This window comes from Neomonachus schauinslandi, chromosome 6 (genome assembly GCF_002201575.2).
Source record: "Neomonachus schauinslandi chromosome 6, ASM220157v2, whole genome shotgun sequence".
Lineage (NCBI taxonomy): Eukaryota > Metazoa > Chordata > Mammalia > Carnivora > Phocidae > Neomonachus > Neomonachus schauinslandi.
In genome coordinates, this window is record NC_058408.1 from 64,043,708 (window position 1) to 64,071,494 (window position 27,787).

General features: G+C 44.6%; 1 protein-coding gene across 1 annotated transcript in view; it reads left to right on the forward strand.

The window, feature by feature from the left end:
• The window catches only part of KIF26B (kinesin family member 26B), a 442,436-nt gene that overhangs the window by 364,364 nt on the left and 50,285 nt on the right, over nt 1-27,787 (forward strand). The window contains exons 9-10 of the mRNA XM_021689868.1: nt 806-989; nt 14,800-14,959. Coding sequence (XP_021545543.1) covers nt 806-989; nt 14,800-14,959 — 344 coding nt within the window. The remainder of the gene's footprint in view (nt 1-805; nt 990-14,799; nt 14,960-27,787) is intronic.

The window sequence follows — 27,787 nt, forward strand, 5'->3', positions numbered from 1 at the left end:
CATATATCACAGATTGTTTCTTTGAATAAATCAGATGTATCCTCTTCTCTCCCCAAGGAGTGTTAGTCGAATTCTGATAATATTGTTTTGATGCAAGTTTACTCTAATTTCCAAGGGATCTCATAGGATTTAGACACGTGGCCCACAGTGCTTTCTTAATATGCCATGATCGTGAATTTAAAAACTAAAGATAAAAATAGATATTTCTTAAGCAATAGAGATGAGACATTCAAGTATGTTGGGTGTTTTCACGTCTTGTTTAAACCATGCTCGTACAGGTAAGCCTAAAACTGGCTTTAAGCCACTGGAGAAATTGGGAGTGGAGTTAAAGTTAACCAGGGTTGGTTTTTCCTTCTTTGGGGAGCCAGTGCTGTCTGGCCTGAGATCCCACTGTGTCACCTGCCTGTCCGCAAACATTCTAGTCTTTGAGATCAGGTTGCGGTCGCGTCCCCCGGCTTTTCTTAGGTAGGTGGGTAGCCCAGGGTACGGGTTTGCTGGGCTCTGCTGAGGTCAGGCTGGGTCCCCTGCTCCCCCCGGTCAGATACGACCACTGGCTCTTCACACCCGCTAAGACTCAAATTGTGAAACGGGTAAAACCAGCTTTCATCCACTATGCGTGCTCAATATTAACTTTCAGAAAAGGATTTGTGAAGCAGAGAATTGTGCGTGAGTCCAGGCCCTTGTTCCAGAAGGATCCCTAGCCTCCGAGAGGCACGTAGCTTTTCTGCAGAACGGAGGGCCAGGCGTAGGTAGTGCGCAGGCCCTCCTCGGTCTGAGGCCTCAGCTCTCGGCTTGTGTCTTCCAGCTGCAGAACCAGAGCGAACTGCGGGCGCCCACGGCCGAGAAGGCCGCCTTCTTCCTGGACGCTGCCATTGCCTCACGCTGGGGCAGCCGGCAGGACTGTGACGAGGACGACCACCGCAACTCGCACATGCTCTTCACCCTGCACATCTACCAGTACCGCATGGAGAAGAGCGGGAAAGGGGGAAGTAAGTGCGGGCCCGGCCCAGGCCAGCCCATCATCCAGGCATCCTTGACCCCCCATGCCCGACGTGGGCCTTGAACTCATGACCTTGAGATCGAGACCACCCCCCTCAGTCCACCAACTGAGCCAGCCAAGCACCTCTGACCCTTTCTTAGCAGGGTACCATTGCACTGGTCCCGAGGGTGCTGATTTGGAGTTCCAGACGATGAGAGAGTCTGGGCTGCAGTTTACTTTGAACTGTCCAGGAGAAAAGGGTTTGCCTTGACAAGGATAATGGACAAATGCAATTCCCAGGGGATGGTGAGAGAGAACAAACTTTAAATGGAAAACAATTGGTTAGTTGTATCTTTTTGTTCACACACTTTACAGGTGCTCTTCAGGAAAGGCCAAGATTTACACCCCAAGCACCCTGGTGATAGGTTATTCATCATTAGCTTGAGTCCATTCTATGGACCTGGGAGAAACAAAGGCATGTTTTTTTTAAATAATCTATAAATCAGACTTTTGAATAACCGGATTCTGGCTGCCTCCGTCCCTCGGTGGCGTTCTTCTGTAAGACCCAGGGCTCTGGCCAGCTCTGTGAGGAGCTGCACTTCCGGGACCCCAGTGTGCTGGGTACACAGTCCCCTCTGGGCTACAAATCCAGCACTGACCTCGGTGAGGCGCTCTACACTTTGTCTGCCCAGTCGTGTACGCTCTGTGCGCTGGGGAGTGTCTCAGGTGGGATTTTGGACCATGGGCCACGTGGTCCGTTGACCCAGCTGGGCTTTTCCCCTGCGAGCCACAGGGCTTCCCTATTCTCTTGATGTCCACTTCTAAGGGCTTTCAAAACACAGGCCGCTGGCCCCCAGTTCTCGCTGAAAATGATTGCCTCGGGACACTGGGTGCCCGGGGAAACAAACACTAGCCCCGAGCTAGGAGACTAACCCAGGTGCCTGGAAACTGTGAAGCTAATTGACTAACACAGAAGCAATCGACAAACCTAATTCTAGGTGGAGCTTGGAGTTAGGCATCCAATTGGGATCAGGGGACAGGCTTCCCAGTTTCTCCGCAAGTCTGCCTGTTGCCCAAAGACCTGGAAACCACTATCCTGGGGACAGCTCTCGGGGCTTCTCTTGTCCCCAGTGGATGCTCTGCCCTTCCCCAGTCTCAATGCCTCTGCTGGCCCGGTCGTCTGCCGTTGCTCCTTCTCCTTAACTGTTGTTATTTTAATTCAGGTGTCATGAAGTCCAATTTATATTCAGAAAACTTACCCTTTTGGTGTGTTGTTAGATGGGTTTTGGCAAATCTGTATGGTCGTGTAACCCCCGCCACCATCCAGATAGAGAACAAAGCCATCAGCACCGAAAGCTCCCTTCCCCCGACCTCTAGCCCCTGGCGACCACTGATCCGATTTTTGTCCTTTTAGTTTTGCCTTTATCCAGAACCTCATATCAATGGAATCACGTGGTCCTCATGTGGACTTTTTGTGTCTGGCTTCTTGCATGTGGCGTAATGCATCTGAGATTCATCCACATTGTTGTGTGTACCGGTTGTTTGCTTATTTTTCTAGACCGAGCCTGGAGACTTGCCCCTGCCTCTCCTCCTACCCCCAGGCCTGAGATCTCCCCATCTGCCCTGGCCTTGGGGCTGCCCAGGAGTCTAGAGATACTGGCCTCACTGGTGGGGCACTGGACCTCTCTTAAACCAGCCAAGGTCATGAGGGTCTGACTGCAGGGAGGGCAAGATAGTTTGAAGGGGAAACTTCCAGAGGAGATTGATTCTCAGTGATGGGCTCACACCAAGTACCGCACATCCGTTTAGAAAAACTTTCTCAAAGAAGGAAACAAGGGATTAGGATAGGGATGAGAAGATCCAGACCTTTAAGACTTGTCACAGAATTATCCCCCCAACAGTCTTGGGGGCTGGCTTTAGTTCTGCCCGCACTGTTTTTTCTGGGTTGGGTCTTAGCAGCATGAACATGGGAGTCTGAGAAATGTTTTATTCTTTTAAGTTTTTAAATTTTATTTAAGCTTTATTTCTTTTAAGCTGTTCTATTCTTTTAAGTCAATAATAATGATAATAATCAGAGCCTGCCATGGGTGCTTGTACTTTCAGCAGAGTGACTCGCAAAAGATCCGAATTTTCAGCCAAATTGCTTCCAAATGTGCTGAGCAGAAGATCTCAGTAGATGGTATAATCTCGTCTGCATTCCTTTCAAACTGCGCTGAGAACAACTGTTTTAGTTTTTCACTCCCCCCCCCCCCCCCCCCATGTTTCTGCTCTCAATTTGGAACCTGAAAGTAGGGAGGAATCTTGAAAATAAACAGTTAATTAAAAGACTGTAACTGTGGGGCGCCTGGGTGGCTCAGTTGGTTGAACGACTGCCTTCGGCTCAGGTCATGATCCTGGAGTCCCAGGATCGAGCCCCGCATTGGGCTCCCTGCTCAGCAGGGAGTCTGCTTCTCCTTCTGACCCTCCCCCGTCTCATGCTCTCTCTATCTCATTCTCTCTCTCAAATAAATAAATAAATAAAATCTTAAAAAAAAAAAGACTGTAACTGTAAGAACCTGAAATTCAGCTTCCCAGAGGTGTGGGCTGGGCCTTTCCCTCAACCTGTCACTATGCAGCGCGTCTGGGCACTTACGGAATATTTAACATCCCATTCCCCTTCTTGCTGTTTATACATCGTGAAGGCAAATTGCTTTTAAATAATAAATTCAGGGTAAAGGAAAAAGTAAGAACCGTTAATGGCTCCCCAAAACCCTTTTCGGTACTTTCTAATGTATCTGTAGATGAGAAGGGAGCAGGGGAGACACCAGGGGACGTCACCTGCCTGACACAGCAGCCGGCTTCCCCGGGAGGACAGGAATCCCCGCCAGGATATGCATAGCCGGCCTCTGGCCTATGGTTCACTTGACTTCAGTGAATTTATATCTACGTAAAATATAATGAGATTCAGAGTGTTGTTTAAAATGGAAATTTTTGCTTATATATAAGTAATAATCCCTGTGGGGCTGGCAGCCAGAACTCAATTAAAGGAAAGTTTATTAATTAGTTACCCTACAGAGAAGCAGAGAGCAGAGCAGCACTGCTGTAAGAACTAGCCATGTGTATGCATGCACCTGAATCTTACACATGTATGTATTCTTTATGCACATATGTATACAGACATATGCACATATAAAGAGGCGGACAAAAATGTTTTAAGTGTGTCCAATCAGAATAGAAGAGAAAAATCTACATTGATGTATTACTGTTTTGCACATAGCATTAGGTTAGGCTTAAAATATTGCCCCGGCTTAAAGAGTTTTTACAGTCTTAGTGGGGCTAACTCTCCACCTGTTCTGGAACCTTCGCCTGCTTTGCCAAGCTCATCTCTAAAGGCTGAGAACCCCTGATGGAATTCGAGCCTTGGGAAAGAGCCCAAAGGCCCTAATGATCAAGAGCTGCTCCTCATAAAGATGGGTCTATTAGGAGCCTGTCCACACTGTATTAAATCAAATGGAACGTGTGCTATGTTTTCAAAACATCAGTGTATTTCTCTGTTACCTCGTTTAGCTATGTTTCTGAAAGAGAAAGACCCTCTGGTTATCTGTCACATCAGCAGAGGGTGTGAGTTCAGAGAAGTCCTCTCATGCAACACAATCAGGAGATGATTAATTGAAAAAGTTAGTCAAAAGGGGGACTCCTGTAAAATGATACATTCATGCCATGAACATTTTATTTTAACTAAAAACATACAGATGGGTATTTATTCATCCATCTTCTGATACAGGGCCATGGCTTTCTCTTTGAGATGAGTTTGCAACCTAAAGTTCTGCTTTTATAAACCATGCTCATATTAATAGTCTGGGTTTTGCTTTAAATTTCTTCTAAGTGATTCAAGAACTCAAAAGACATTTATGTAGCCAGCTGGTATTAGACCTTTTCTAGATTCTTAAAACTTTTCCCACTCTATAATTTCTCATTTCCACCTAATTCGGCATCTCTTTTTATTTTTAACAGGATTTTATTTATTTGAGGGACAGAGCATGAGCAGGGTTAGGGGGGGCAGAGGGAGAAGGAGAAGCAGACTCCCCACTGAGCAGGGAGCCTAATGCGGGACTCGATCCCATAACCCTGGGATCATGACCTGAGCCAAAGGCAGATGCTTAACTGACTGGGTGGCTCACATACAGCTCATGTGCGGGGAGCAAGAGAGCACAGACAAATGAGAAAACAGCCCGCACGGGCCATGAGGCTCCCGCATGCCTAGGGCATCAGTAGACATGCCTCACAGGTGAGGGCCATGTGGCAAGGAAGCCGTGCCCAAATTTTGCTGTAACTGAGAGTCACCTGGGGAGATTTTCGGGTGAAACCCAATGCCCGTGGGGCGCTCCAGGCCCGTTAAATTAGAAAGCCTTGGCGTAGGAGCCAGACATCTGTGTTTTCTTAGAGTCCAAGGTGATTCTGATGTGCAGCCAAGTTTGGGAACCACGAAGTTAGGAGAAGGTGAGTTAAAAGAGCTTCTACATGCTTTACAGTTAGCTCCGGATTTTCATCTTTGATTCAGTGTTGATTTTCTCGATGTTGGGCAATTTATTTTTTATTTATGGAGGGGCGATTTATTTAAGCCCTGTGAACCTCGTTTTCCTCATCTGCCCCACGGAAGCGATTTTCACATTACAGGATTGTTGTAGGAATTAAGTGCTATCGGAGAAGAGCATTTCCTGGCACCTCCTGGGTCCTCGGTAAACATGAGTTAGGAGGGTGGCTCAGGAATGGGATGAAATTAGGATTGCGTCCTGTAGGGAGAGTAAGGCATGTGGGTGTTTGGGTCTGGTCAAGCTCCAGACTTACCATATATATACAGGAGAGGGTGAGTGAAGGGTGACTGAAGGCAGTTTAGCTCCTTTCACCCTGAAGCTGCGACCCCAGAAATCTGACGAGTGGGCGAGGAATCTGCTTCCTACCTGCTTGGATTATTCATTGATTACGGAACTTTCTTGCCAGCCATCCGTAGTAACGTACGTTCTTGCCAGTAGCAAATGGCTGAGGCGCGCTCGCCTTGCACCCTTCCGAGGAAGCACCACGTGTGGAATCCAGAACTCTGTGGCCACTCCAACTTCAGTGGCTATGGCAGACAGACTCGATTTTCCATTGTCTGAATGTGACTCCCATTTTGAGTCATGAAGCTATAATTATAGGTATTTTATAACGTTCTTCTTCGGCACGGTCTAAACTGTGCCTTTTGTTCTCTGTCTTCTGTTTTACTCCATGTACATTATGCATTTTATTCCATTACATCAAATGGACTATTAGAGTCTGAAAGTCCAAACCGGTCCCTGTCTTTGCCCTTTAATCTATGGCACAGGTGGAATATCTGAGCTGCTCTTGTCTAATTAGGTTGCAAAGCAGATGATATTTTGCTTTAAAAATAACTATTTCCCTAGCATGCTGCTGTGACCTGATCTTGCATGATACAAAATGGGATAAAAGAGAAGTCACGTATTTTATCTTCCCTCATGAGGGTTTTTCCTGGGGAGAGCAGAAGGTGAAGAAAATGTAGCGTCCTTGATGTGAACAGTTCTTGGCCATGGACGTACCGGAGTCACTGGACCCCCGTGAATGGAAATGCTGGGCTTTCCGTAAACACTCATCACCTTTTTTCCTAGATGTGGACGTTGAGGGTGGGGCCCAGTAGAGGCCAAGTGAGGGTTAGGACGGTGGTTCCCGAATGTTTCCGTCCTACAGGGTGAGCAGAGCCTCACCCTCCCGCATCCGCACTCGTGTGGGCTCTGCCTGCAGATGTGGGGACGCCCAGAGACTGGCCACATGCTCATCACAAGCCCACCAGGACCCAGACCCCGCCCCACCCACTGCATCTACTTTCCCACCCAACCCCTTTTCCCGCCTTGCCCCAAAAGTCACGGTTTCCACAACAGCTTCCAGAAGTTTCTGTGTCTACCTTTGCTGCTTGCCGTCCACGCGGAGCAGGGGAGGCAGAAGGAATAGTAGCCATCCCAGAAGCAGGAGGAGCTGAGCCACCCTGGAAGGTGGGAATGCAGAGGCCTGAGGAACCAGAGTCTGCTGCTGCCCGGGGAGTGATCTAGAAGCTGGGGTCATGTGCTGGGGGTGCACTCCCCTCAGTGGGGCGGGGGCAAAAAAGGAGCCTGGTGCCCCTGCCGTCTCGGGGACTGGCTGAGGCCACATGGCACAGGGTGAGGGGCACAGGTCTTGAAGGGGTGAAGCCCAGCTGCCCCCTGACAGGACAGTCACGACAGGTTTCCTGGATGAGAACAAAACAGGGGCGCCTGGGTGGCTCGGTCGGGGAAGTGTCTGCCTTCAGCTCAGGTCATGGTCCCAGGGTCCTGGGATCGAGCCCCACATCCACGTCCAACTCTTTGCTCGGCGGGGAGTCTGCTTGTCCTCCCTCTGCCCCTCCCTGTGCACTCTCTTTCTCAAATAAATAAAATTAATTTGAGCTCTTTCTCAAACAAAATCTTAAAAAAAAAAATAGCTTTAATGAGCTTTAATGAGATACACTTGAGATACAGTAATCCACATATTGGGTAAGTTTTGCCATATGTATATACACCCATGAAAGCATCCATACAATCAATGAACATAGCCCTCACCCTCAAAACTTCTTTGGTGAAGTGTCTTTTGCTCTTTTGGAAATGGTTTTTGTCTTATAATTAAGTTTTAAGAGTTTTTTATGTACTCTGGATAAAAGTCCTTTATCAGATATATGTTTGGCAGATATTTTCTCCCAGTCTGTGGCTTGCTTTTTTATTCTCTTAACCATGTATTTTGAAGAACAGAAATAGTCAGTTTTCATGAAGTCCAGTTTATCTGTGTGTTCTCTTATAAATCACGTTTTTGGTTTCATAGCTAAGAAATCTTTGCCTAACCCAAGATCAGAAAGGTTTCATGCTATGCTTTTTTCTAGAAGTTTTATAATTTTAGGTTTTATATTTAGGTCTTTGATTCATTTTTTTAGTAAATTGTGCAATATATGGATTAAAGGGTTTTTTGCATATATGTGTATATATTATGGTAATATCTTCAGTCTGATAAAAGTGCTTCTGAAAAACCTGCTAACATACTGGTAAAAGACATGCAGTTTTTATATATATATATATATATATATATATATATATATATACACACACACACATATAATTAGAGCGAGAGAGAGAGATAGCACATGTGAGCGGGCAAATGGGGCACAGAGATCTCAAGCATACTTCGCACTGAATGCAGAGCCCACAGTGGGGCTTGCTCTCACAACCCTGAGCTATATATAATGGTTCCAGTACCGTTTGCTATGAAAACTATTCTCTACTAAATTACCTTTCTTAAAAATTATTTGTACATATTTGTGTGGCTCTGTTTTTGGACTCTGTATACTCTTCCATTGTTCTCTTTATCTTTACACCAGTACCACACTGTCTTGGTTTATGGTGGCTTTATAAGAAGACTTGAAATCATATACTGTACTATTAGCCTTCCAGTTCTGTATTTATTTTTAAAAAGTTGTTTTGACTATTCTAGGTCCTTTGCATTTCCATATAAATTTTAGAGTTGGCTTCTAAATTGACTTTGTACCATCACTTTCTACCAAAAAAGACTGCTGGGATTTTGATTGGGATTACACTGAATCTATAGATCTGTTTGGCGAGAATTAACATCTTAATGATACTGAGTCTTCTGACTCATGAACACAGTTTCTCTCTCTGGTTTTTAGGTCTTCATGAATGTCTCTCAACAATATTCTGTAGTTCTCTGTGTATAGATCTGTCTATATGCTGAATTTATGCTGAAGTATTTCATATTTTTATCCTGTTATAAATGGTATTTTAGTTTTTTTAAAAGATTTTATTTATTTGAGAGAGACAGAGAGCACAAGCGGGGGGAGGGACAGAGGGAGAGAGACAAGCAGACTCCCCACTGAGCAGGGAGCCCGATGCGGGGCTCCATCCCAGGACCCTGAGATCATGACCTGAGCCGAATGCAGATGCTTAACTGAGCCACCCAGGTGCCCCTGTAAATGGTATTTTAAAATTTCAGTCTCTAGTTGTTTGTAAATACTGTGTAGAAATATAGGGGCGCCTGGCTGCCTCAGTCAGTAGAGCATGCAACTCTTGATCTTGCAGTTGTGAGTTCAAGCCCCACATTGGGCAGGGAGCCTACTTAAAAAAAAAAATACAGTTGATTTTTATCTGTTCATCTTGTTATCTTGCAACCTTGCTAAGCTCTCTTTATTCATTCTTGTTGCTTTTTTTGGTGCATTCTGTTAGATTGTTTATGCAAATGATCATGTGAGTCTATAAATAAAGACTGTTTGACTTCTTGCTTTCCAATCTGGATACCTTTTCTGTTTTCTTGATTTATTTTATGGCTACAACTCCCAGCACAACATTGAATAGAAATGGTGAGGATGGACATTCTTGTCTCATTCCTGATTTTAGAAGGCATGTGATCATTTACCAATTAGTATGATGTTAGCAGTAGATTTTTCAGAAACTATCAAACTGAGGATACTGCATTCTGAGCAGTATTTTGCTGAGAATTTTAATCAGGAATGGATGTTGAATTTTGTTAAATGTTTTTCTGCATCTACTGAGTGAATCCTATAGTTTTTGTTTTTGTTTTTAGTTTGTTAATATGGTAAATTATATTGGTGTTTTTTTTTAACCAATCTTGCATTTCTGGGATAAATCCCACTTACTCGTGGTGTAAAGTCCTTTTTATATGCTCCTAGATACAATTTCCTAATGTGGTTCTCTAATTTGTTTAGAAATTTTGCATCCATGTTCATGAGGGATATTGGTCTTTGGTTTTTTTGTCTGTGTAATATCTTTTTTTTTTTTTTTTTAATATTTTATTTATTTGACAGAGAGAGAGATAGCGAGAGCAGGAACACAAGCAGGGGGAGTGGGAGAGGGAGAAGCAGACTTCCCGCCGAGCAGGGAGCCCGATGTGGGACTCGATCCCGGGACTCCGGGATCATGACCTGAGCCGAAGGCAGACGCTTAACGACTGAGCCACCCAGGCGCCCTCTGTGTAATATCTTGATCTGTTTTTGGTATCAGGGTAATCCTGGCCTCATAGAATGAGTTGGAAATATGCTCCTATTTAATTTTCAGGAAGAATTTGTGTAGAATTGGTATAGCCTTTTCCATTCTTATACTTTATCATTTCTTAAGTGTTTGGTTGAATTCACCAGTGCAGTCATGTGACCCTGGAATTTTCTCTGTGAAAAGCTTGTTAACTGCTGTTAACTACAGATCCTATTTCTTTAATGGACAAAAATCTATTCATCTTACCTGTTATTCCTTGAAGGAGCTTTGGGACTTGGCATCTTTCAAGACATTTGTCCATTCTTCCAAGTTGTCTAATTGACTGGTGTGATGTTTCCTTATTATCTTTTATATCCATAGAAACGGTAGCAAGGCCATCTCTCACATTCCTGACATTAGTAATTTGTGTCTTCTCGCCTTCTTTCCTGATCAGCCATTCTAGAGATTTATTGAAGAACCAGCTCTTGGCTTCATGGATTTTCTCTATTGTTTTTACTTTTCTATTCCATTGATTTCTGCTTGTATGTTCATTCTTCCTTTCTGCTATTTAATCTTTAATTTGCTCATTTTTTTCCTTATGTCTTAAGGTGGAAGTTGAGATCATTGTTGTGAGACCTGTTTTCTTTTTTTTAAAGATTTTATTTATTTATTTGATTGAGAGAGGGAACACAAGCAAGGGGAGTGGGAGAGGGAGAAGCAGGCTTCCCACAGAGCAGGGAGCCAGATGTGGGGCTCGATCCCAGGACCCTGGGATCATGACCTGAGCTGAAGGCAGACGCTTAATGGCTGAGCCACTCAGGTGCCCCGAGACCTGTTTTCTAATCGAGGCATTTAATGCTATAAATTTCCTCCTCCATACTTCTTCAGTGAGCTCACAAATCTTCATTCACTTAAAAATGCTTTCTAATTTCCATTTTGATTTCCTATTTGACCATAGGTTATTTGGAGCTGTATTGTTAAGTTTCAAAATACTTGGGAATTTTCCAGATATCTTTCCATAAGGACTTATAATTTAATTCCACTGTGTCAGAGAACGTACTTTGATGTGAATCCTTTAAAATTTATTTAGACTTGGTTTATGGACCAGAATATGGTCTGCCTTGGGAAAGTTTTGTGTGTATTGCAAAAGAATGTGTATTTTGCTGTTGTTGGGTTGAGTGTTCTATAAATGTCAAGTAGAACAAGTTGGTTGACTGTGTTTTCCAAATCTTCTACATCTTTAGTGGTTTTCTGTCTACGTGTTATATCAATTCTTGAGAAAGGGTTATTTGAAACCTACAACTATAATTATGGACTCGCTTATTCTTGGAGTTCTATCAGGTTTTGCTTCAAGTATGCATAAATATTTTTGATTGTTAGGACCTCTGATGAATCATCCCCTTTATGAAATGTTCCTATTTGCTTCTATTCACATTTTTTGTCTTCAGTTTCTTTTGTTTAATATTGATATAACCAGTTCAGCTCTCTTACGGCCACTGTTTGCATGGTACAGCCTTTCCCACTCTTACACTTTTAATGGATTTTTTCTTTATATTTGAAGTACATTTCTCATAGGCAGCCAATAGTAAGGGTTCGCTCTTTTGCCCAGTCTGACCATTTCTACCTTTCAAATAAGAGTATTCAGACTATTTACATTTCATGTAATTATTGACATGGTTTGGTCCAAATTCTTATTTTTCCATAGGTTTTCTATTCAACTTATCTGTTCTTTCTTTTCCTTTGCTTTTTTTATCTGCCTTTTTTGGATTTACTGAATATTTTTAAGAATTTCACTTTATATCCTTTGTTGGCTTAATAGCTATAACTCTTCACTATTTACTGATTGCTTTAGGGTTTATAATACACACCTTTAAGTTATTATGGTCTGGGGGCTCTGGGGTGGCTCAGTTGGTTCAGCATCTGCCTTTGGCTCAGGTCATGACCTCAGGGTCCTGGGATCGAGCCCCACATCAAGCTCCCAGCTCAGTGGGGAGTCTGCCTCTTCCCCTCCCTCTGCCTCTTCCCCTCCCTCTGCCTCTCCCCCTGCTTGTGCTCTCTCTGTCTCTCTCTCTCTCTCTCAAATGAATAAATAAAATCTTTAAAAAAAAAAAAGTTATCACAGTCTGCTGTCAAGTGATATTATAGCACTTCATGAATGGAGTAAGAACCCTACAGTGGAGCACCTCCATTTCCTCACTTCTAACCTTTGGCTATTATCATCGAACTTTCAGATTTTGCATATGTTATATCCCATATATGACAATGTCCTTAGTTTCGCTTTAGCAGCCAATTATCTTTCAAAGAGATTTAAATAATAAGGGGGAAAGTGTACATTTATTGGCATAGTTATCATTTCCAGAATTCTTCATTCCTTTGTGTATATCCTCTGTGGGTTTGCTTTGGTGAATTCTTTCAGCTTTTTTAAGTCTGAAAGAGTCTTTATTTCCCTTTTGCCTTAGAATGATACTTTTGTTGGATATATTATTCTAGGTTGACAGTTTTCAGTACTTTAGAAATGTTGCTTCACAGTCTTCTCACTTTTATTAATTCCAACAAGAAACCTGCCAAATCCTTATCTTTAGTCCTTTATATGGAACCTGTTTTCCTCCTCTGGCTGTTTTTGAGATTTTTCTCATTATTACCAGTGTTAAGCAGTTTGATTATGATGTGCCTTAGCATAGTTTTCTTCATGTTTCTTGGGCTTGGGGCTCATGGAGCTTTTTGGATCTGTGGGTTTATAGTTTTTATCAAATTTGGGAAGGTCTTGGTTGTTATGTCTTAAAATATTTTGTCTCTACTGCCCTCTGTGTCTTCTCCTTCAAGGACTCCAATTACACACATATTAAGTCACTTGAAATTGTCCTATAGCTTTTTTTTTTTATGTTTTTGTTTTTATTGTTAAATTTTCTCTCTGTTTCATTTTGGACAGTTTCAGTGACTTTATCTTCAAATTTATAAGGCTTTCCCTCTGTAATGTGTAATCTGCCATTGATCCAGTATATTTTTCAACTCACAGTTTTCAGCTCTGTACAGATGCAGTTTTTTAATTATCCCATGTTCTACTTAACTCTTTAAACATTTGAAATACTGCCATAACTGGGTTTTTCGTTTTTGTTTTTGTTTTTTGAGAGAGGAGGAAATGCGTGTGCAGGGGGGTGCTGGGGCAGAAGGAGAGGAAGAGAGAGAGAATCCCAAGCAGGCTCCACACCCACTGTGGAGCCTGATGCAGGGCTTAACCCTGAGATCATAACTTGAGCCAAACTCAAGAGTCAGACACTTAACTAACTGAGCCACCCAGGCACCCCTGAAATACTGCCATAACTATTTTAATGTCCTTCACTGTCAATATCTAATATCAGTCAGTTCTGCTTGGTTTCAATTATTTTTTCCTTATGAGTCTCCTTTTCTTCTTTGAATGCCTTCTTATTTTTGATGGATGCTGGACATCTTTGTATTTTGTAAATATTAAGCATTGTTTTGGGATACAGTTATTTGTAAACAGTTGGATCCTTTCTGGTCTTGCTTTTAAGATTTGGTAGGTGGGACCTGGTCTATGTTCATCTAGGGCAAAGTGTTCCCTACTACAGAAGCGAGACCCTTCTGTGTCCCCACCCAATGCCCTGTGAATCTGAATCTTGAGGTTTCTAGTCTCGCTGTTGGAAACAGGCATTATTCCTGGCCTTGTGTGAGTGCTGTGTGCTGTCACTTCTAAACTCCAGGTGGCTAACTCCCCAGCTGTGTGGTTCCCTTGCATGCCTGTGCTGACCAGTACTCAGTTGAATATTTGAGGGGATCTCTGCAAATCCCAAGTTCTCTTCTCTGAAGTACTCTGTCCTGCCAGCCGTCGCCACCTTGGTCTCCCCGGACTCTCCACTCTCTCCCCTCAATTCTGACAGTCTGCTGCGTTCCCCCTGAGCTCCCCATCCCTGAGGCACAGCCTGGAAACCCTCTCAAGGCAGTAAGCTGGGACACAAGCAGTGATGACCTTCTTTGTTTCCTACTTCCCAGGGATCACTGTCGTTTTTACTGCCTGATGTCTAGTGTCTTAGAAACAGTCACTTTATACATTTTGTTTTTAGATAAGAGCATCGACCTCGTCCCTGTGACTTCATCTAGGCCAGAAGCAGAAGTACTCATGAGCAAGTTGCTTAACTTTTCTGAACTTCTGTTTTCTCATCCATATTTTAAAAAAGAACAAGAGTATTCAGCTTATTTTTACTGTGGGAACTGAATGAGAATGGTGTTTGTGCAGCACCCGGCACTTGGTAGATACTCAGCAAATACTTGGGGTTTTCCCTATATCTGCACCTGGTTGTTACTTCTTCCTGATTTTACCTTGGGGTATCAACCTGATTGCTGGCTGAGCTTTCAGTCAGGGGCTCTGTGATGGTCACCCAAAGCACATAATCACTCCTGGGCTATTCAGATGCAACTCGATCAGTTTCACAATTCTATCCAAAGGTCATGTAGGTGCAAACTTTATCCTCCTATTGGACATTTACCTTCTCTGAAATCTCCTCCAATTCAACCTATGGGAATTACTCATTTGTTTATAGGATGAATGTCAGTAGGTTTTAGGTCAGTGATGTGTGGTGGACAGAATTCAAGACGACCATGCTATTCACATCCTAGCATGATTTTGTTGGGGTTTCCTACTAAGTCATGAATGTCAACCTTTTCCTTCCCCTTTTGGTTTTCCCTCAGACTTCCCAAGGAGCTGTCTGAAGGACAGACGAGCATTTGCCAGAACTTAACCACCTCTCTCTTCTCTTGTCTTCTCTGTGTCAGTGTCTGGAGGCCGTAGCCGCCTGCACCTCATTGACCTCGGCAGCTGTGTGAAAGCTCTTAGCAAAAATCGGGAAGGAGGCTCAGGGCTATGCCTCTCACTGTCCGCTCTGGGCAATGTCATCCTGGCTCTTGTCAACGGCAGCAAACACATCCCCTACAAGTAAGTGACCCTTCCCCTGGATGCATGGGCCTGGGGTAACACAGTGCCAGGGCTGGGTGTGGGACTCTCAGTCCAGTGACATCTTGGGAAGATGCACATGACCGAGGGATAGTCTGGACTGCACTGTTAGTTCTTTGCCCAAACCAGCTTTTGCTAACAATTGTGTAGTCCATGATCTTTCAAATTCAGAAGCTGGGAAAATGCTTCCATTTGCTCCAATCCTGACTTCAGGCTGCTCAAGTCCGAGAGAATAGGAAGTTCCCTCGGTTAGGGTCTCCAGTCAGAGTTGCTACTGGTAGATCATTGCCACCATCACACAGATGTTTTACAGTAATGACAGCAAAGGGTGGAAGATTGAGCTACCTTCTGTTAGGAGCTGGCTGTCCTATTTAACCAATAAAAATACAGGATACCCAGGAAAATTTGGATTTCAGAGAAGCAACAAATAATTTTTTAGTGGAAGTATGCCCCCACTATTGCACGGACATTGGGGAATCCCATATTTTCTCTGGCAACCCTACTTAGGAGAGCTCCTAAAGCTTGGCATTGCCACCCACCATCCCGTGCAAATGTTTACTCTACTCCTAAGATCCTTTCCCTCCTTCCGTTATGCTCCAAGAGGATGAAATTAGAGCAGCTCCTATGTCTGGAATGGCCAAAGCCTGGCCCTGTCATCCGCGCCCATGAATGACCCAGCCAGGGGCCACCCCTCACCACCATCACCCGACTCCGCTCTGCCCCTGAACAACGTGATGATGGTGCTGGGTGCCCCCTGCTTGTTCAGGCCCCTGCCAAGGCCCAGCTGCTCCCCTCACAAGCTATCTGAACCTTCACGTGCTATAAACCGTCACTTCTAGCTATATGTCTTCTCTGCGTCACAAGGATATGAGACTCAGAATGGTAGGTGTGTGAAAGTTTTTTGTAAAGTTTAGAACACTGTAGCCAATAATGAATAATGATCCTCTAGTTGAGCCTACCCACATCTACTTCATAGGAAGAACACCTGCGGAGTTGCCATGAGGATGAAGCAAAGGTACATGGTCTTTTTTTTTTTTTTTAATCAGTAAAATCGTGCAAAATCTAAGTCACTATTGTGTCGGAGGAAAAAGGTTAAGTCGGCCCATTTGTTCTATAATGAGTGAGATTCGGGACTAGTCCTTGCATTCTTCTTCCCCTCTGCCTGAAGGTGATGCCCACGCTGTGATTTACTTCAGGAGGACCATTCATAGACTGATTTTAGGAGTTTAAATAGTAGGTATAATCCTATCCATCTCAACTCCTGAAATTTGGAAACCTCATTGGATAATCCCAGAAATGGTTTTACCAGCCCTTGTGAGGACCCTTTCCTTTGAGAAATAATTTCAAGTTGAAGGTTTATAAAGTTTTATTCAGTCTCATTTCTGCAGTTGAATAAACTCAACCTGTAATTACAAGAGAGAAAGGGAGGGAGGAAGGAAGGGAGGGAAAAGGGGAAAAAAAGAAAGGTCTGGATTGGTACTGTCAGGGATGAAGACTTGGAAAGAAAGTGTACTGGCCTCAGTTGGTTTCCCTGGCCATAAAAAGGGAAACCTGTCTATTAATGTGAGACTAGATCATGATGTAAACAAAATTCAAAATACCATGTTCTAGGTCACTGATTATATATCTTCGGTGTCTCTCACATTTCTGTGGAGTGATATGCTTTTAGGATTTCAGTAAATACTTGTTGAATTGGTGATGGGGGATGGATGAGAGTAAGCACATGAAATGACTTGTACTTCAGAGAAAGTAACTTCCTTTTGGTTCTAGTTGAATTTCATTGTAAACATACAGGGAAACATCGAGAACTGTTTTTAGTATATGTGCTGCCGAAGCGAGCACAAGAACTGTTTTTAGTAGTAGTTGGAGGGCAGTTGTTAAATGAAACCTATGCAGCATCAGTTAGTCACGAGGACCGGACACCTGCTCCCTGGGGAAGGCTGACAGAGCGTGAACCCTCCACCCACCCTTCCCTGCTTCACCTCCAGTTTTCGTCCTTCGCATGATAGCCTTGTGGGATTACATTGTTTGTATGTCTGAAGTAAGCACAGACTTAACGTAAACTCAGTGTCTGCTCCAGACCTAGAGTTGTCCCACCGTCAGGACCCTCCTGGAGATCTTGTGAGGCCACCCATTGCTCGGGGCCGGGAAACATGGCAGCCTGGCCGTCCTCCCCCAAACACTCGTTTACCAGTGACTTGTCTAGCATCCCTCAGTCCCTCATGCCCATCTTTGTGTTTGAGCCTTAAAAGATGTTTGCTGTACTAACACCTCAGCTTTGGTGTATATTCAGTATTTGGCCTCTGCAAATCACCTTTGCAAAGTGATTCATCGACTAGGACCTCTCTTTTTTCAAGGTCCAGGAAAAGAAGGCAAAGATTTACTCAGATCCCCGAGCCAGGATCTGAGGATCAAACTGCATCAGTTTCTAGGGCTCTGAGACCTTGGCAGCACTGGACCCACTTTGCCAATCCACTCCCCCAGCCTCATCAGCTGCATTTGCTGCGCATAGCAGGGGGCCCTCAGCACAGCGGGAGGCCTCAGATATCCTTTATCAATTCAGTCAAGGCTCTAAAGCCACATTATGCAGCATTTTGTTAGCATACTAAACACCTTTCACGTGTCAGACCTCATCTTTTCTGGGAGGGAGGGGAGGTTTCCTGCCCTGGCAGCTTTCTCTCATTCTTGCTCACTTACAGCAAACACCAGAGAAACGAAACTCCGCATGCCTAACCCCCACCCCCACCCCCACCCCTCCAAAGCCACAGAACCCCACTACCTCTTCATTTGTCACCCTAGACAACTCTGCGCTTGGAACCGGCATTACTTGTGTTTGCTTCTGGGAAATTAACTGGAATGTGCACGGAGGGGATACCGCCTGTCCTCATTTCTCTTCATCATCCTTTCAGACTATTTGTCATGTGAACAAGCTCGAATGTGAGTTTGGAGTCATTACCCATCCCAGACACTCCTGTGGGCACCTTAGGGTTGCCCTGAGTGGTTTTGACTTTGCAGATGATTTTGCGTTTGTAGATGTCAGGCTGGCGTGGATCGGGCTCCCAGCCTCAGCCGCTAGCCGGTTCAGGCTTGCTGGCTGCTCCGAGTGCTATAAATCAATCCTATATTCAGAAGAGCATGCAGGGGAGGCCGGGAGACCACCAACCACTCCATCCCCCTCTTCAGTTCTGCACTAGCAGGCTGCACCCATTTGCTATTATCCCCCCCCCCCCCCGCCACTTCCTGGGTACCAGTGTAATAGGAGTCTTCCCATTTGGTAGATGAGAAAAAAATAGGCCGAGGCATTAACAAATTCCCATGCTAGAATCCAGTATTACACACACCACTGGATCTGGCTCCCAGAAGGGCTACCCCAAGGATCTGTCCATGTGAACTTAGCTTTGGTCTAAGTGCTATCATGTCCCAACTGATCTGCAGGACTACAGTCTTTCCAGAGACTTGGACATTCTAACCACCACCCAGTCTCTCGATATAGAATTTTTGGTCCCTTTTAGATGTTGTCCTATGAGGGGTACAGACCCTTAGGAGACATGCCCTCCGTACTGAAGCGTCTGTTTTCATTTACAACTGTTACTCCATTTGGAGAAAGAATTACTTTAATAGGCCAAACGATCTGTTTTCTGATTTGCCAACAAGATGCTTGTCCTGTTTCCAAACACCAGATGTTTTATAATGTCTTGGTTTCCATTTAACAAGAGGTCGCGGAAGATCATTCTGAGACACTTTTGTGTTGTGTCTGAGACTCTCTTCCCAAGTCAACTTGAGACATAGCTCTGTATTACAGTCCCATGAAGGAAGGGATGCTTGATGCTTCTCTTCAACGGGTTTGGTCTGTGGTTCCAACCAAGACCCCCTCCTTGTTTATTTGCATCAGTCACTGGCCTGTCTGGCGTCACTGAACCTTCCCCTTCTCTGTGGAGAATCTGATGGTGGCAGCAGGGGGCCTGAGGCAGGCTGTTGGCTTGCAGGCTGGAGCTCACGATAACACCACCATGGAGGCCACGGCGAGAGGCCTCTACTCCATGGAAGCAATGAGGAGCCCACCATCAGAGTCTGGGATGGGAGCACGTCTCCTCCTCAGGCCCTCGTGAGGTTGGGAACCAAGGCCATATTAGGAACGGGCCAACATCAGAGCGGCCCGTTCAAGCCAGCGAGCAGCCCTGGAAGCTCAAAATCAAGTCCGTGACTTGTGGAGAAATGACATTTCATTAACAGAGGCAGCTTTTCCAGAATGTCCACACTTCTCATCTGTGATGGGGTGTGGTGTGGAATATGTGGGTGGCACCAAGGGCCACAGGCCTAAATTCAGAAGGCCTTTCCTGGACTTGCTTCCTGGTCTTGAGAAATATTTTCTCCTAGTAGCCACTTAGATAGTCTCTGCTCTCCCAAAATCGGAGACCCACTCGGTGTCCATGAAACTCGGGAAGGGCACTATGGATCGATATTACCTGCACTATTATTTCCCCGGTTCACACGGGAGATGAAAGGTTTGTTCAAACGTATATTATTTATACTTAGTATAAAATTAAATGGATATTTTCCAGGAAAAATGTAAAAGAATAACAATTCTCCAGATTTACTGAATATAGCACAGTAAGAAACTGTAAGAATCTTCCTGTGAGCGCATGTGCATGCGCATATGAGTGTGTGTGAGAGAGAGACAGACACGCGTATTTAGCAACCTTTAAATGTACATTAATGCTGTATTATCTCCTCCTGATTTAGAGGGAGAACATCAATTTAGAACTATTTGCACAAACTCCGGGTACTGGTTTATAGCATTCCCTGTTTAGAAATAAAATAACTAAAGTCTCAGGTTGCCAGGCAACCACAGCAATGATAATTCTTATATTGCTGCTTCAAAAGTATTCATTTTTATACATTTTAATGCCTGTTAGGATGCAGAGAAAGTGAGTCTGGAAAAATCACCAGGACATAGACACCCTCCCCCCTCTTTTTTTTTATGAGATTTGAACATTCTTTCTATTGTTCTTCCCTCCTAGCTCCATTTACTTCCCTGGCCAGTGGTATCTTCATATTCAATTATGAGCATTTCCAGAGACTGATCTTATTTTCTTAAGAGTTTAGGCAGCATGACCAGTAAATGAAGTCTGCCAGGTTTTTCCAGAAGCATGGAAGTCACTTGGGGAGAAATCGGCTGGGGTCATAAGCCCTGGGTGCAAACATCAGTTGTTTCTCCACTGGTTTGGCACCTAAACTCTGTACATCCCCCTTTTTGTTCTCGAGAGGGCCACTTCTTGCCCCCTTATCCATGGCTTATCCCCACTGGATTATGGGCCATGTGCTTGCAGCACTGGGTAAAATGAGGAGACGACCTCATTTCCCTCCTGGCTCTTTAGGAGGTTTCCTTCCTTTACATGCAGTCCTGGGGATTACTAACAAAACCCTCTCCCCTCCAGATTCTGAACCAATTGGCAAATAGTTACAAGAGTATGATTGGGAATTAAAACTGTCTATCTGCTTAATCCTGGCAGAGTGCAAGGATCCCCTGTCCCTCCACAAACCAGACGCTAGGACCCACCATGGGCAGAAGCAGGCCAGCAGGGCAGTCATGTGGCTCAAGTGCCAGAGAGAACATGTGACTTGCAGGGAGGGAGATGGACGGACAGAAAGACAGACAGACAGTGTTGGGCTGGACCTGCCCAGCCTCACGGTCAGACCTTTCTTGTGCTGTAGGAAGAAGTGAATAAAAGGACAGAAAGAAAGGTGGGAACTTTTTCCTCAATCTTTCCAAGAGGATAGAGGTTCCTAATTCGTGGACTTGCTGGGTCACAGGCAGAAGCAGCACATCATTTCTGATACTTATTTTCTGGTTCTCCAGCAATGTCCTGGGTAGTTAGCATGGTGCATGAGTGAGCCCAGAATTTGGCTGATTTCATAATGGGAGCATAATGATGACAGCTCATAGTCCTTGTTCTCTGACTGTGCCTCGGAAACTGTTCCAGATGCTTGATGGGCATCATTCTGCCGACAGCCTGATGACATAGGCACTATTGTGAGCACGCGCGTGTTACAGATGGGAGCCCAGAGACAGGAGGGATATGTCAGTTGGCCACGTTTGCACAGCTGGTGGGTGACAGCCCGCTTGCTCACACAGTGTCCGGAACACAGGGGCGCTCAGTCAGCATTGGTTGCAAGAGCAGATGAGCTAAGACAGTGGGTCCGCTGCATCTGCAGAGCTCAAGCATGTGTCGTAAGTTGGAAGTGAAGGTGTGGTTCCAAGGAGGGGGCCCGGCTGTGGCCAGTTGTGCATGCAGGGACAGCGTCAGGGCCTCCGCTTTATGGGATGGCCACGGCGGGGCAGGCGGACTCCCGGAGCCTCATGGCAGTGGGCGAAGTGGAATGGGGAGAGTGGAGGAGGGAAGGGGACCCACACCACTGAACCCAAATCAGAAATACCCAATAAGAGTGTGGGAATGAGTGAGACTCCCCTCACTCAGAATCTGGGCGCAGGACCTGAGGTAGAATGTCGGAGAACAGGGCTTGGGTCGACCTCCTTAAATGGCGCTCAGGGGGACTCCTATTCTGGCCAGCACCTACCGGATGGTCTCTGCAGAGTGTCTCAAGGCTTTTGTCTTTCTTAATTTTTGTGCTCCTGCCTGACAGTGTGTGGAGCCTTTCCATCGGCCCAGTGATGGGAGAAGTGGCAGATTCTGTGATGCTCTCTCAGGCCGCGGGTCCCCGGGACCCCCATTAACCCCCTGCCCCACTGGGTGGGCTCCAGCAGGAGAAGGGTGACCGGGTTCCCCTGCCGGGCACGGCTGGCCAACGACACGGTTTCCGGCCCTCTCTGGAAGTTTCTAGGAGGTGCATGGAGGCATTTCTGGGTGAAAAGATCTGTCAGAATAGGAGAGGTTATCACCAGCCTGTGTCTCAAAGTTCTGAGGGGACGAGAAAGGCAGGGAAGGGGTAGGCTGGGGGGGAGGGCGGCAGCCGGCTGCAGGGCACAGGATGACGAGCTGCCTCCAACCCCTGGCCAGTAAGAGCAGCTGTGGGCCTTTCCATAGCTGGCCGGCCAGGGAGTCAATCTGTCAGCTAGAACTTGGGAAGTGGCTCCAGGCTTGGCTCCCAAAGAACTGTGTAGTCACATGCCTGTGGTTTCTAAGAGCTGGTCTGCAGCAGGGGCTGGGGGCCCGGTGCTGAGCTGTGAGCCCTGTGTGGGTCCCCTCGCCCATCTCCCCACCCCCCTGCTCCCCTGCCTCTGGCAATCACCCATCTGTTCTCTGTATCTGAGTTCGGGTTTTTAAATTGCACATATAATTAAGATCATACAGTATTTGTCTCTCTCTGTCTGACCTCTTTCTTGTAGCATAATTCCTTCAAGGAGTACCCATGTTGTCACAAAGTGACAGGATATAACTTTTTAATGGCCGAATAATATTCCATTACACTTATACGCACGAGAGCACGTGTGTGTGTGTGCGGGCATGTGTCTCTGAGAGAGAGAAAGAGGGAGAGGGAGTGTGTATAACATTTTCTTCATTCTTCCATCGATGGACACTTGGCACCATCCTATCTTCCTTGATTTTGAAAGGCCAAATGGATTGTAATTACCTTTTGTTAAAATGGAAAGCTCATAACTGGATGTTATGTGCAAACAATGAATCATGGAATACTACATCAAAAACTAATGATGTAATGTATGGTGATTAACATAACATGATAAAAAAAATGGAAAGCTCATAAATTGATTCAATGAGAGTCTGTGCACCTAATATGTGGGTAGGATTACTGCCTGATACAGACATTTAATTTAAGAGCATCCAACCCTATGTACTCCACACAAAGAAGTAATGGCTTAAGGACGTGAACGTCTCTACCTACAACTTCCCTCAATGAGTCCATCGAGCCTGAAGGTGAGTGGGAGTTGGGGGTCAGATGCTACTGTGCCCTCAGTTGTATCTGGGTATCCCACTGACCAGGGTGGGATTCAAATCTTTAAAGATGCAGACTTTTCATGTAATATGACCCTTAAATATAAGGTGAGTCCTTTTGGTGCTCAGCCAGAGACCATGATGTGTTCCAACACTGAAACAAAACTTGACCGTGTTGGGTCTCACGAGAGAAGGGTTTTCTTCCAAAGAGATTTTCCAAGACAAAGCCGGATGATAGAAATTTCACCCTACACTTCCAATCCCAAGTGATACATAGAGTTTAACTCCATTCATCATGGAGCTCAGCGCTGCTCTGATCAGCAAGGTGAATTCTGACCCAAAGGACCTGGCTAGTGGTTTTCAGGGACTGATTTTGTTCTAAGTCAGATTGAGGCTAGCAAGCATATAGGAAATAATTTGGAATACTCAGAATATTTGTAAGTTCTTCTACACATGTAGTCCTTCATTCACTCATTCAAAAATATTTATCAGACCCCTACAATATGCAGAGCACTGGGGATGCAGCAGAATAACACAGGTGCTCTCCCCCCTTGGACAATGTACGGTCTAGTGCACTTACCAGGTCTGACACCTGATAACACGCGAGCACCGAGTGCTCACCCACCACCGTTGGAAGGAGGGCCCGAGTAAGGCTAAGGGAATCAGAAGGACTGGAGTGAAGGCTGTCTGGGCAGATGTGGTGACTCAAGCCCTCTGCTCGTCTACACCACTCTCTCGTACCCACACATGGCGGCTTTGTCAAGTGTCCCACAGCCCATCCTTGAAACACCTGGGCCGTTCGCGGCTGCCCCGTCATCAGCCGCAGTGATGTAGATCCTGCCTGACGCAAATCGTGATAAACTGCTGAGGCAAATGCAGGACTCCGAATCCACTGCTAATTGTTACCTTTAATGATAACTAATCACCATATCTCCAGTCATGCTGGTACTGGAAGAAAACAGCCAAACTGGGTCATTTGGGGCCAGTGCACAGAGTGTTCGAGATGCCCCTGGGCACCCAGAGGGCCCCGTGAGCGCTCAAGGGTGGCCAGATTTAGGCACAATTAGACATTAGAAGGGATGGAGCATACAAATGAGTTGCGGCTTAATTCATTAAGAAACTGTCTTGAACGTTAATAGAGCTTCAATCAGAGTATCCAGCCATAAATTCTCACCTGTTTCACAACTGGTTCAGGCTCAGTTGAGCATTAATAGATTTTTTTTTGTCCATGCAAATGAGGTGATAATTTAGTTCATGTGTAATGGAACAATTTTCACATAGTTATAGTCACGGAGCAGTTAAGTTGTATCAAATTGTCTAATGTACCAGTAATTCTTTAACAGAGAGCTGAGTTTCATTTTGATCTACCAAAGAGAGGGGAGAGAACTGGAGGTTATAGTAAATTTGTTAATAATTTGAAGGATAATCGATTTTAAGAGACTTGACAATATTCAGTCCTTTGGGAGCAGCACCCACTGTGGCTCTTCATTTTTGTTTGCACCAACTTTCTCTTACCCTACTCCTAGCAGCAAGATCAGGACAAATTGTGGTGGTGGGGTGGTGGTGGTTCTAGGTTTAGGGTGACAGGAGGGGTTGGGTCCCCCATTTATGAGCATACATTTCCTAGTTCTGTGCCGATGTGCCAGTTTTTCCAAGCATTACAGTGTGTGCGCCCTCAAAGCCGGTGTCAGCCCCTTCCCACCGCGCGTCTAGCTTCCCGCTCCCGGGCACCTGGCCGTCTGCACACGGACTCCTGCACCGAGGACCAGCTGCAGGTGTTTCTGAGAGTGTGGAAAGCACTTGTATGTCATTTTTGGAACAAAGTTCACTACCCTTTGCTCAGGGAAAAGGCCACACGCTGCTTCCTTCTGAGGATGCTCTTTGGTGAAGGCAAGGGAGACGGCAGTGTCCTGGCCCTCGATATACCTGCCAGAATGCCCTTTTAAGAGGAAATCTGATGGCACCCCCTTCTGGAAATCCTGCAGTGGCTTCTTGGCGGCTACAGGATGGAGTATCAAACCCTTTTATGGCCCGTGAAGCTCTTCATCGTTTGGGCCACACCCGCCTTTCTGATCTTGGAAACTGCCGACAGGCTCCCAAACCCCCACACCCTTTCCTGGCCCCCAGGCTGTGTACACGTTACTTTTTCTGCCTACAAATGGCCTTGTTCTTTCATTCATTTGTTCGTGCATTCATTCATTCATTCAGCGACTGGTTATCAAGAACATGCTGTATTCCATACAGTCCTGGATCCCCTTATTCAGGTAGTGACTTTCTGCTTATTTCCCTAACGTGTTTTCATTGTGAAATCTGCCATATACACAGATGTAGAAACACATCTGCCCAGTCTACGAACTAACAAATCAAACACCTGTGTGCCCACCACCCAGGTTAGGAAATAGAACATTTAGAAGGCCCATGTGCTGTTCTAGGACTATGTCACCCTCCCACCTTTCCTGGAGGGGACCACCTCACTGAATTTTGTATTTATAGTCCCCTAGCTTGCCTTACACTTTTACCACCTAAATTTGTGTCCATAACAATATATACTGTTTAGTTTTGTCTGATTTTGAACTTCACATAAATGGAATCATACTTTCTCCTTGGCTCTTCTTGAACTTCTTTTTTTCCAACCAATATTTTATTTCTGACATCCAATACTGATGTGTGGAGCTATAGTTTATTTTCTTTGACGTAGGATTTTTCCATTGTCAGAAGATATCAGAGTATTAGTTCTTCTGTTGATGGATTTCCAAGAGATTTTTAAAAATTGGTTGTTGAATTTTGTCTAACCCATTTCTGTACCTAATGAGATGATCATGTGGTTTTCTGCCTTTAATCCTTTAATATGGTAAATTATATTAATCAATTTTTTAATATTAAAAGTCCTTGCATCCCTTCCTGCTTATTTTTCAAGGCTTACCTCAAATATTATCTCCTCTTTGAAGGCTTGTCTGATCTCCTTTCCTCCCTCCCGCTTCTTTGTTCCAGAAAAGTTGTTTCCCTCCTATAATCCCCTATGGCATTCTGAAATATTGTATTATAGGCACTGATGTTATATTTTAATTATTTGTTTGCATACTTATCTCTCCCATCATATGAGCTCATCAAGATAATGATGGTCTTGGGCGCCTGGGTGGCTCAGTCGTTAAGCGTCTACCTTCGGCTCAGGTCACGATCCCAGGGTCCTGGGATCGAGTCCCGCATCGGGCTCCCTGCTTGGCAGGAAGCCTGCTTCCCCCTCTCCCACTCCCCCTGCTTGTGTTCCTGCTCTCGCTATCTCTCTGTTAAATAAATAAATAAAGTCTTTAAAAAAAAAAAAGATAATGACGGTCTTTTTTTTTTTCCAGGTTCCTTATTTTTGCACTAATTTGCATTAAATCAACCTGATTGAAACCCTACCTTTTTGTTAATTGAAATATAGTTGACGTACAATATTACATTAGTTTCAGGTGTAGAGCATAATGATTCAACAATTCTATACGTTATGCTGGGCCCACCACATGTGTAGTTGCCGTCTGTCCCCATACAATGCTATTTCAATACCATCCACTATATTCCCTATGCTGTGCATTTTATCTCCATGACTTATTCATTCCATAACTGGAACCCTGATTCTCCCACTCCCCTTCACCCATTTTGCCCAGGCCCCATCCCAGCAATCATCAATATGTTCTCTGTATTTATAAGCCTGTTCTGCTGTGGTTTCTTTGTTTTTTTTAGATTCCACATATAAGTGAAAATCCTATGGCATTGATCTTTCTCTGTCAGAGTTCTTTCCCTTAGCATAATGCTCTCTAGGTCCATCCATATTGTTGCAAATGGCAAGATTTCATTCTTTTTTATGGCTGCATATTATTCCATTGTGTATATACACCACCTCTTTATTTATTCGTCTGTTGATGGACACTTGGGCTGCTTCTGTATCTTGGCTATTGTAAATAATGCCACCATAAACATAGGGGTACATGTATCTTTTCAAATTTTTTTTTCCTTTGGGTAAATACCCAGTAGTAGAATTACTGGAATATATGGTATTTCCATTCTTAACTTTTTCTGGAACCTCCATACTCTTTTCCACGGTGGCTGCACCAGTTTGCATTCCCACCAACAGTGCATGAGAGTTCCCCTTTCTCCACATCCTCGCCAACACTTGTTGTTTCTTGTCTTTTTGATTCTAGCCATTCTGCCAGGTGTGAGGTGGCATTCTCATTGTGGTTTTGATTTGTATTTCCCTGAAGGTGAGTGATGTTGAGCATCTTTTCATGTGTCTGTTAGCCATCTGCCTATCTGTACTGAAAAAAATGTTTATTTAGGTCCTCTGCCTACTTTTAATCAGATTATTTGGGATTTTTTTCATGTTGAGTTGTGTGAGTTCTTTATATATTTTGGATATTAACTCCTTATTGGATATGTCATTTGCAAGTATCTTCTACTATTCAGTGAGTTGCCTTTCCATTTTGTTAATAGTTTCCACTGCTGTGCAAAAGCTTTTTATTTTGGTGTAGTCCCAATAGTTTGTTTTTGCTTTTGTTTCCCTTGCCTGAAGAGACATATCTAGAAAAAGGTTTCTATGGCTGATATGAAAGAGATTACTGCCTATGTTTTCTTCTAGAAGTTTTACGGTTTCAGGTCTCACATTTAGGTTTTTAATCCATTTTGAGTTTATTTCTGTGTATGGTGTAAGAAAGTGGTCCAGTTTCATTCTTTTGCATGTAGCTGTCCAGTTTCCCAGCACCATTTGCTGAAGAGGTTGTCTTTTCTTTGTTGTATATTCTTTCCAACTTTGTAGTAGATTAATTGACCATATAATCCTGGGGTTATTTCTGGGCTCTCTGTTCCGTTCCATTGATCTATGTGTCTGTTTTTGTGCCAGTACCATACTGTCTTGATGATG